The sequence below is a fragment of the Candoia aspera genome, chromosome 1 (genome assembly GCF_035149785.1).
Source record: "Candoia aspera isolate rCanAsp1 chromosome 1, rCanAsp1.hap2, whole genome shotgun sequence".
Classification (NCBI taxonomy): Eukaryota; Metazoa; Chordata; class Lepidosauria; order Squamata; family Boidae; genus Candoia; species Candoia aspera.
Genome location: NC_086153.1, coordinates 140,127,785 through 140,138,295, shown reverse-complemented (window position 1 = coordinate 140,138,295; position 10,511 = coordinate 140,127,785). Strand labels below are relative to the sequence as shown.

Below are 10,511 nucleotides of genomic sequence, written 5' to 3'. Positions count from 1 at the left end.
TGCTTTTGTCAATAATTGGAGTAGCATATGTTCTTGCACATTCTTGTTAGTGTACTATGGTGAAAGCTCAGCTGAATTTGCCTTTTAAGAGATTCTGTGATGAGCAATGATGTACTCAGTATATTCTGGATTTGGTTATTGTAGGAATTTTACTGTGATAGTATGAAGTGGACAAACCATTTATAATGGTGTACTTTTTTCCAGTAATGTCTAGGATTGCAGCCTCATTATAGAATTTAAGAAAGAGGCATTATAACTCATGTAGAGATGTTGTAATAGAACACCATTAGATACAGCCAGTAGAGATGTGTTTAAGAATTCTGCTTTCCTTGCATTTTTGGAAAAACGACTGCTTTTCAATATTTTTGTTGATTGCCAAGAAACAGTTTAAAAATATAGGTGAAATGTTGGAAAATGACTGCATTTAAGAATTTTAGTTGCTTTAGTTCGGTTCAGAGAAGACAGCAAAAAATACATTTTGAATACACTTGCTCTGACCATGTCAGCTTGTGATGCTTTGTCTCCAGACATTGTCTTACCCAACATTCCACCTACTGTGGTTTTCAGTTATGAAAATTTGGGGCAAAGAATTAGAGCTGTATACAACTTTTTAAAAATAGACACAATAGCTATATAAGTAGCAAGTCACTATTTTGCTTGTTCTCTAATAAATAAGAAAGAATTCATGTCACATTTCAATCATTCATTGAATTCTTTCTGACACCGTTTCTCAGTAAGCTTTTGGGATTTCAAGAACTCTGCATTTGACAAAGTAGTTATATAAGACTGGGTTCTGTTCAGAGCATATCTATACTCTGAGTAGTTCACACTCATTGGGTTCTATCAAGTATGGAGATAGCTTGTAGATTATCACATTCCATCTATGGCTACCATCAATATACAGGCATTTATTAAACACATCCACATTCTCCCAGTTACCTTATTTTTTAATCATCTGTGTATTGAAAGTTCAGTGTTTTGTAACGTTGCAGTATTGTAATAAAATATTGCCTTACAGATGGTTTCTTTCCCCCTTCTGTTTTGGCCAGTATTGCCTTTCTGCTTTTTCTATTCTTGCTGTGACCCTCCCTTAAATTACATTATAGATTTAAGCATAACTTTCTGCTCCAGGTTTGAATTGGCTGAGCTTAAGGACTGCAGTCAGAAGAAATGCCTGCATGAGATTCCTTACCTGTAGTTGTGCTATATATGCCCCAGGCATCTGTACATCTGCAATCCTGTTAAGGGCCTGGAGATGGCAAAAACTAGGCATTTGTGACATTTTCAGACTTTAATGATGCAACTAGTTCAGAGAATTGGCTACTTAATTCCATCTTATAACTTTGTTTTTGGTTATTGTGTGTTGCTGATAACTTAGTATGATTCTAGAAGTAATTGTACCAAGTTTTTCCCCTTCAGCCTAAGTGCTTGTCAGACTATATATATGGTATTTCTAGTGATCAGCACAGGTAGACTGTGTGACTGGCATTCTATTTTTACATCCAAATTATTCTGGTGTCTCTTGTTGAGTCAAACTGCATCTTCGTTGAACTATAAAGGTTGCCTTAGCAAGTTCCTATATTTTATATTTCACTTGATTTGGATAATGAATTAAAAAAATCTTTTATGTTTACAGTTCTATTGAAAATCAATTTGGTGGTGTTAACTGAATATTGAGCAAGATGAACAGCTTCAGTGGTGAAGAATTCAATTTTACTTTCCTTGAGGAAGGCTTTACTGCAAAGGATATTGTAGACCAAAAAATAAATGAAGTTTCTTCTTCAGTGAGTATATTAATGACCACTAAAAAAAATGCTTTGAACTATTTATAATATTCAGTAGTTGGCACTTGTATGTTGGATTATGAATCTTTTCTGTGCCCTTAGGATGATAAAGATGCTTTCTATGTTGCTGACCTTGGAGATATCCTGAAAAAACACTTGCGGTGGTTCAAAGCCCTTCCTAGAGTTTTTCCATTCTATGCTGTCAAATGTAATGATAGCATTGCTATTGTGAAGACTCTCACTAGTCTTGGGGCAGGATTTGATTGTGCCAGTAAAGTAAGTGGCTAGCTTTAAATGATTTAACTTTGGTTTGTTGAATCTGAGGTTTTATGTATGTGTGTGTGAAATTAATTATTCTCATCTAGACTGAAATACAACTGGTCCAAAGTGCTGGAGTGCCCCCAGAACGTATAATATATGCAAATCCATGCAAGCAAGTCTCTCAAATTAAGCATGCTGCAAATAATGGTGTACAGATGATGACTTTTGATAGTGAAGTTGAGCTGATGAAAATTGCAAGAGCCCACCCCAAAGCAAAGTAAGATACCTTTTCAAGCAAATAGTTTTCTGTTTGTTGCTTATAGGTTACTAAAGAGCTCAGATAAAATTACTAGTTTGTGAATTTGGGGGAGGGGATGGTTAATGTTTCGCACAGTGTTTTTAGTGAAAAGAAATGGTGCATCTTGTTTTGCAAAAAAAGATTTGCTACTTTCCTTAAAGTACCTGAAGCATGGGGGGGATGGGGGATTGTTGTAAAGAAAAGTACAGATGGATATGCCTAAGTTTTGAGCTTTTTTTCTCTATTGATTTTAAAATATTCTTTAGGCTGGTCCTGCGAATTGCAACAGATGACTCAAAAGCAGTTTGTCGTCTAAGTGTTAAATTTGGGGCCACACTAAAGACCAGCAGGTTGTTGCTTGAGCGAGCAAAAGAACTTGATCTAGACATCATTGGAGTTAGGTGAGTAAAACAAACTTTGGAAAACGACATCTGTTTCTGTCTGTTAACTTCATTTTAAAAATTGGCTAAACTCTACCTTTCCCCCCCCCCCAAGTTTCCATGTTGGAAGCGGATGTACAGATCCTGAGACTTTTGTGCAAGCTATTTCTGATGCGCGTTGCGTTTTTGATATGGGTGTAAGTACAATCTAAGAGCATGTCATAGAGGACTAACCTATTTGAGCATTAACCAAGTTCTTGGAATGTTTCTACCTCAAATGTAGAATACAAAATATTAAAATAATATTCTTCATGAATCAATTAGACTGGTAACTTGAATTAGTTAAATTCCTTGTTATAACAGCTATTTTTATTATTGCTTAGTTTACAAGTCCTTTTGATACCCATGTAATCACTAATATACAAATGTAATGAAATTGACTGGTGCTGTAGGAATGTTATTAAATGAATGTTTCTGCATTTTAGGCTGAACTTGGTTTCAACATGTATTTGCTTGATATTGGCGGTGGCTTTCCTGGCTCTGAAGATGTAAAGCTTAAGTTTGAAGAGGTATGACTGTTTTAAACCACATAACATGCACATAATTATTACTTTTGATTCAAGTAGAGAAACTTTCACAATTCTGTTATATACCATCTTGATTCTGCTTCTCTTTTCAAGCATATGCAGTGTTAACACCATAGCTTTAAAACTAAAAAAACTTGCTGTATGATAAAGTCAAATGCTGGAAGTCAAATGCTGGATTTTTATTGTATGATCTTGAATACCTGTATTGTTAAAGCAGTGGTATAGCCAGTTATGTACCTTGAAAAAGTATTCCCAGGAATCGTCTACATATATTTGAGTAACATTTTTGTTGTTAAATATAAAACTGGAAACCTTGAATTGGTTAGATTAAATCAGGTATTTTAATGTACTAGAATAGTAATCTGAGTTAATATATGTGAGGGATTGAGATGATAAACTTAGATGGGGAAAACGGCTTTATCTGAACAATCTAACATGAAAGAACATGTATAGCTGAAACAGTTGCACAAAAAATATTTTACAAACCTAACTGGATCTGGAAAATTACTGAATATGAGAAAGCTTTAAAAAAGCCTTGAATGGATGGACATGTAAACTATTATTGTTTCAACCTCTGTTCTAAGCATGCATAAATCTTTTCCTAGTGTACTTTTTCCCTAAAAAAGAACATAAAACTTCTTATAACATATCCAAACTTCCAATTTGTTTTTCACCATATATCCTATCGTTTGATACTTATTTTCCAAGCTCTTAGAATAAGAGTTTATTGAAGAAAGCTCCTTTTTAGAGAAAGCTAGTTAAAAAGTGTAAACATACAGTAAAACATTCCTACCTTTTTATATAAGAACTCATTATTTATAATTTCTCTGTTTCTCTTTTAAGATAACAAATGTAATTAATCCAGCTTTGGACAAGTATTTTCCTTCTGATTCTGGAGTGAAAATTATTGCTGAACCAGGCAGATACTATGTTGCATCAGCTTTTACACTAGCTGTTAACATAATTGCAAAGAAAATTGTAATAAAGGAACAGACTGGATCTGATGGTATGTAATAATAACCTGGAATTTTTTTGTAACTGGCAGAATGATCAGAAATCTTATAGCAAGGAAGGCATAAGGAAATAAATACTGCATTGAAACTTTGGGGAGCCAGTATGAGTGGAGAGAAAAGCAATCACTTATATCAGAGAGCTAGTACAGGGCATTCTTTCACTTCACTCTGTGCTGCATTGGAATCACATCTAGACAATAGGTCACAGTTGTCATTCGAAGTGTAGCATGTGGGTTACTCTTGCACAGGGTTTTCTTAAGTTTTGTAACTTCTGGTCTATAATATGAAAGCAGTTGAATTACGTTTGCTGTGAAATTCACATTAACAAAAATATTTTAAATTTTACACTTGAAAAGGAACTTTACTCTTTGCTCTTATTTAGGATTTTTCCCCCAGAGATGTATGCAAACACAGCTACATAATAATTTTGGTATTGCTGTCCCTCTTCCCCTGTAAAGAGCTCTTATTTCTACTTAAAAGAAACTGCAATGCGAACCAAGAAATGACCCGTCAACCTTTTTTAGTATTCTCTGTTACTAAGTTAAACCGAGGGGTGGTTGGCCCAATTTGTTTTCTGCCTTTCCCCCCTGTTTTTAATAATTTTGGTATTTTGCAGTTGTCCATAATCCAGGCCTACTGCTATTTTTTGCTGTGTGAATGGTAAAACTTTACATATGTGAGAAAGTATGCAAAGGCTAACATTAATGCTGATCTAGTACCTCTCTTGATTTAGTTTCTTCGTAATTGAAAATGTGGCAGGATATTCAGAATTGGAAATTCTATCTGTAACAAACTTTATTTTTTTCTTTCCAAATAGATGAAGAACTGAATGACAAAACTCTTATGTATTATGTTAATGATGGAGTATATGGATCATTTAATTGCATCTTGTACGATCATGCACATGTTAAGCCAGTGTTGCAAAAGGTACATGGTATATATTTTATATAACATGTATAAGAATATAACTTTAGGTAATTGTTGACAGACAGCTTAGTAATTCCAGATACTGAATAGTAATGTATTCCCCTTCTGGGAAAAGAAAAGGGGAAATCACTCTTGTAAAACTGTAATTACTGTATATACATTTATTATTTTAGCATGCTATGATTCAAGAAAAGCAAAGTTCAAAATCCATATTATGCACAGTTTTATTTATGTCTTGTCTTGGGAGGGGGCAAATCATGGAGAACTTATTTTCTTCCCTCTCAGAGTTTTTGTCCCTTGTGGGCATAATTACACAGACGTCAACAATACAGTAGAACAATTTGAAGAGTTTATTGAATCAAATCCTGAATTAGTTGTTTCATTAACCCATTTCTTAGTTCCAGGACAACTAATTAGAGGTACACATCATTGATCAACACGATTTTCCCAACTAATGTTAGCAAAGAGGTTACCTAAATTAGTAATAATATAGTTAGCCAAAGTTGTGTTGTGGTTCCTTGATACCCAAAATATTTCCTAGTGTGGAAAAGATAGGGAGAGAAACAACAGGCAAAAAGCAACAGATAAACTAGTAAGCTGTAGAATGGAGAAGCTTTTACATACAGTATACAGGCCATTATGCACTTCACATGCTCTGTACACTTCTCCCAGCTAGCAGAGCTCTTCAGCTCCTATTTTATAATCTAAAATTACTGGGCTGTGACCAGCTGGTTTTCCTCAATCTTACTGTGAAATCTTCTTACCATTTAGAAGACAGCTTGAGGAGGGGGTCTGGCTGTCCTGGGGTAGTTCTTGAGTATCGAAGTTAATAACATCAAACCTTTTATCTGTCATGATCACTAGAAAATGTCATTTGCTGGGCAAGTCTGCAAAGATATTACTTGCCATTCAAATATGAATTCTCTTTGGTTCAGCTATTCCTTGGTTTCTGTACATCTGTATATCGAAAGCACCCTTTCAATATTTTATTTGTGTTGATCTTTACGCTAATCGATCAAATGTTTAATTTTTTTCAGAGACCTAAGCTGGATGAGAGGGTCTACTCCTGTAGCATATGGGGACCAACTTGTGATGGCCTCGATCGTATTGTTGAGCGTTGTGGCCTACCAGAACTGCAAGTTGGGGATTGGATGTTGTTTGAAAACATGGGAGCCTATACTGTGGCAGCTGCTTCTACCTTCAATGGATTTCAGAGGCCAACAATACACTATGTAATGTCAAGGACAGCATGGTTAGTACTACTGCCATTATGCTTTTCATTCTCTAGAAAGTGCAGTGAGGATCTCTTTAATCTCTTTTGAAAGAGCTGTGAGTAAACTTGATCTGAAAAAATGCTAGAGAGGACAAATAATTTGGGTTTTCTATAAAGTATAGTGCCGTTGTTTAGAACTGATTTCTCACCAAGCTTCATCTCTCTGTGTGTAGTGAATGTGTGTAAGAGAGGGAGAGACACACACACACAACTTAAAAAAACCAAGGATTTGCAAAATAAGGTTTCCTGTGCATGAAGAGCAACTGATGACTTGGAAGAGCTGAATGACATAGGCAGAGCAATATTGAACTCAAAAGAATCACAGTTCCGTTTTTCTTTGTGTAGCAGCTGGAATCTGCACTACCTTTTCATGCTTTAAATAGGAGCTTTATATATTTGTATATTTAGAAACTATTGTATCTTATTTGATTCTGATTTTTAGATTTTTACTGAACTCTTTGTTTTTCTTCCCCATATTAGGCAGTTGATGGAACAGATAAAGAAGCAAGGCCTTCAAGCAGAAGTAGAGGAGCAGGACACCCCTTTGCCACTGTCTTGTGCCTGGGAAAGTGGAATTGAACACCATCCAACAGCTTGTGCTTCAGCAAGCATTAACGTATAGATACTGTTAGCTAATATGCAGGTTTAGGGATGAATTTTTTTAGGACTTTGGGGACCATTAACTTAATTCTTGCTAGAATTTTTAAATGTTTGGAAAGCCTAGGGTATGTGTAAATGTAACAAGATAGATAAGTAGAAGGGAAGGTCACATTTATCTGTGTGTTCCTATGGAAACTGAATATTGTTTTATATGGATTTCTATTCACTTCTCAAGTATGCTACTAAAACTGATCCTTGACTGTCAAGCAAGCATTTGTAGCTTGCATACTTGGCAGAATGGTCTGCGTATATTATTGTGACCTAATTGTTTTACAATAAAGTCTATTAAAATAATAGAACAGCAATTCCTTTCTATTTGTGAACGGGACTGAATAAATGTTAAGATCCTCAGTTGTCACTTTTTTAGGAGTGATACTTCTATATAAAGTACTGTCATACTGACTATATGTTGCATTAAGCTGAAAACTACAATATACACAAATCACCTTTTCTGGATCTGCTCCTTGAAACTATGGGACAGCTGCTTTGAGGGTCATCTTAGCAAAGCAAATCCAGAATGATTTGCACAATCTTAATTTACAGTTATCTAGGAATCCACTTCATTAAGCATAGTATACATGTGTCAGACTGCAGTCCAGCAAGAGCTTATATGTAATCCGTACATAGAAACAGTTGATTAATATTTTATCTTCACTATGGCTTTTGTGATTGCATTTCTTTGCATTCAGGGTATGCTCTGGCCTCTCAGTATTGAAGGTATCCATGGTTACTAATCCCATTTATATTTCACTGATGCAACAACTATTAAATATCACAACTTTGTCACTCAGCTTTATAATCTTATTAGTGTTTTAAAACACTGCATGTATAAAACAGGAGCTATAAGTTCTATGGAATCCAAAATATTACAATTTGGATACAGGCTCTGTATTTTATGCAACTAGTTATCCAAAACTGGCCTAGCTCTGAGAGTTCAGGGGCCTAGATACTTTTTCCCTCCCAAGCCAAGACATAAACTGCATAATAGGGACTCTAAACTTGGATTTCTTCAATCTCATGCAAAAATCGTAAGTCTACATAATGCCAGTTTTTACAAAAGTGCTTTTCCCTTTTCCCATTACAACTGGAATTGCTAAGTTATCAAGAACAGTTACCTAAATTTATATCCATATGTGTGTGTGTGTGTGTGTGTGTATACAGACACGCACACACACACACACTACTATGTGTGTGTGCAAAACTCTCTTCTGCCATCTTCAGGCAAGCACAGAGATTCCCAGAGATAAAAGTCTCATGTGACATAGCAGTTTCATTAATAGGCCTTATTCCAAGGCTGTAGAAAATAACAGTGAAAAGCCCACGGGACACTTTAATGGTCTGTGTTACAGAAACAACCTCTTTGGTTCAACTATTCAGCAGCACTTACTCTACTCTGCTTTGACATGAATAGAAAGCCTGTCTTTCAACAGGATTGTACCTCTGAAATCTGAAATGATTAATGAATTTTGGCAAATGACGGAAAGAATTTAAAGGGTAAGAGAGCTTTCAATATCTTTAGTTTGCTGTTTGCAATATCTTTAGAGATAGCTTATAAAATCAATGGAGTTTGCTGTTAAAAATTAGAATTCAACTTTTTAAGTGCTCTGATGGAACATTTAGAGGATCTCAGGTTGTTCTATCCCCATGGTGTAAAAAAGAAATAAGTACTCTGCATAGTTATGGTTAATGTACTCCTTTGGCTGCTTATCTAGTTATCCCAACTGTTCCTCTAGAGTAGGGGTGGTTGAGCACACAAAGGTCAACAATTGCTTTCACAATTTTGATTGCTGTAGAAATGCTAAAATGGCACGAAATCTTCAGCGCTAGAGAATACTTAGATTTATTTACAAAGAAATGAACGCTTTCCTATATTTCTTCATCTTTTGCACTTGTATTTATCAGAGAGACTCTTACTGCAGCACCTCTAATAATTTAAAAATATTGTTGATTCCAATCAAAACAAATACTTGTAGCTCAGGGTTGAACTGTGGAGTCCTTGGTGCTCTCTGAGCCTTGTTTTTTTCTTGCAGACGTTTCAATGCCAGACTAGGCAACATCTTCGGTGCACTGAAGATGTTGCCTAGTCTGGCAATGAAACGTCTGCAAGAAAACAACAAGGCTCAGAGAGCACCAAGGACTCCATATTGTTGATTTGCAATTTAATTTTCTGTATCTTTCACAAGGCTATTTAGCTAGAATGGTGATTTAGTTAAAGGAAGCAGCTTTAACTAAAGATGGCTTGCCTCTTCCAACTTTTGGCTGTAGCAAAGCTTGCTTTTCCTAAACAACTTATATTTTTCAAGGGATGGAGGACTAACAACCAAGAGCTTTCACTGAATTAATTAGAAGCATTTTTCTCCTATGGATTAATGAGTTTGCACTAGTTTCAGATCTTGAACTAATTACCACATCCTTTATTTCCAGGTAAGAAGAGGCCCCACAAGGCCTCTCCTGTCTCTAGCAATCCACTGTTGCATTATTAAAAAGATGCAACTTACAGGGGATGGGCAAGAGAATTGGAATTAGCTTAGAAGGAGAGTCCTACTTATTTCAATTTTTCAAGTTTAAAATAACAGTAACAAAACTAATACATTAAATGTAACACACCATTAAACACATTAGGATATTTTTATAATATTCAATAGGAACTTAAAAAAAAAACATTGGCTTTCAAAAGTAATCTGCAAGAGTAAGATTGCACATCATTTAACACTGGTCACCTAACAGGATAAAGCTGCGTGGTCCAATGTGGCAGTGTGCGATCAGACTGTCGAGGGCAGGGTGTGGAAGTTGAGTGGACTTCAGCTTCAACAAGGACTAACTCTAGTGACAGGATGATGTCACTGGAAAGAAGGAGGCTGACATTTGTCAGCTTTGAGGGGGATTTGGGGTGGTCTTCCATTTACATCCCCACCCTTAAATCCCTCTCAAAGCTGACAAATATCAGCCACCTTCTTTCCAGTGACATCATCCTGTCACTAGAGGTAGTCATTGTTTAACAACCATGTATTCAGTGACTGTTTGAAGTTACAACGGCCCTGAGCGAGAGGGACTTATGACTGATCCCTGTAGTTGCAGCTGTTGAAAGGTCCCTGTGGTCACGTGATTGTGATTTGGGTGTTTGGTGACCAGCTTGCAATTACGATGTTGCAGCATCCCGTGGTTATATGATTGCCATTTGTAACCATCACTGCCAGCGGGATACTGGGGATTTGCCTACTGATGGCAACTGGGACTGCTGGAACTGCCGTTGTAAGTCAGTGTGGTCACATGACATTGTGCTTTACAACCGTGTCACTTAGTGATGGAGTTCCCAGTCCCAGTTACC

General features: G+C 36.0%; 1 protein-coding gene across 1 annotated transcript; it reads left to right on the top strand.

The window, feature by feature from the left end:
* The first annotated feature begins 1,636 nt into the window (after positions 1-1,636).
* Positions 1,637-7,488, top strand: ODC1 (ornithine decarboxylase 1). Its single transcript, XM_063314529.1, has 10 exons — positions 1,637-1,784; positions 1,887-2,060; positions 2,150-2,322; positions 2,610-2,744; positions 2,839-2,920; positions 3,209-3,292; positions 4,154-4,316; positions 5,141-5,250; positions 6,288-6,502; positions 7,004-7,488. The coding sequence occupies exons 1-10, from the start codon at positions 1,683-1,685 to the stop codon at positions 7,143-7,145; spliced, it is 1,380 nt and encodes a 459-aa protein (XP_063170599.1). The 5' UTR covers positions 1,637-1,682; the 3' UTR covers positions 7,146-7,488.
* The last annotated feature ends 3,023 nt before the right edge of the window (positions 7,489-10,511 follow it).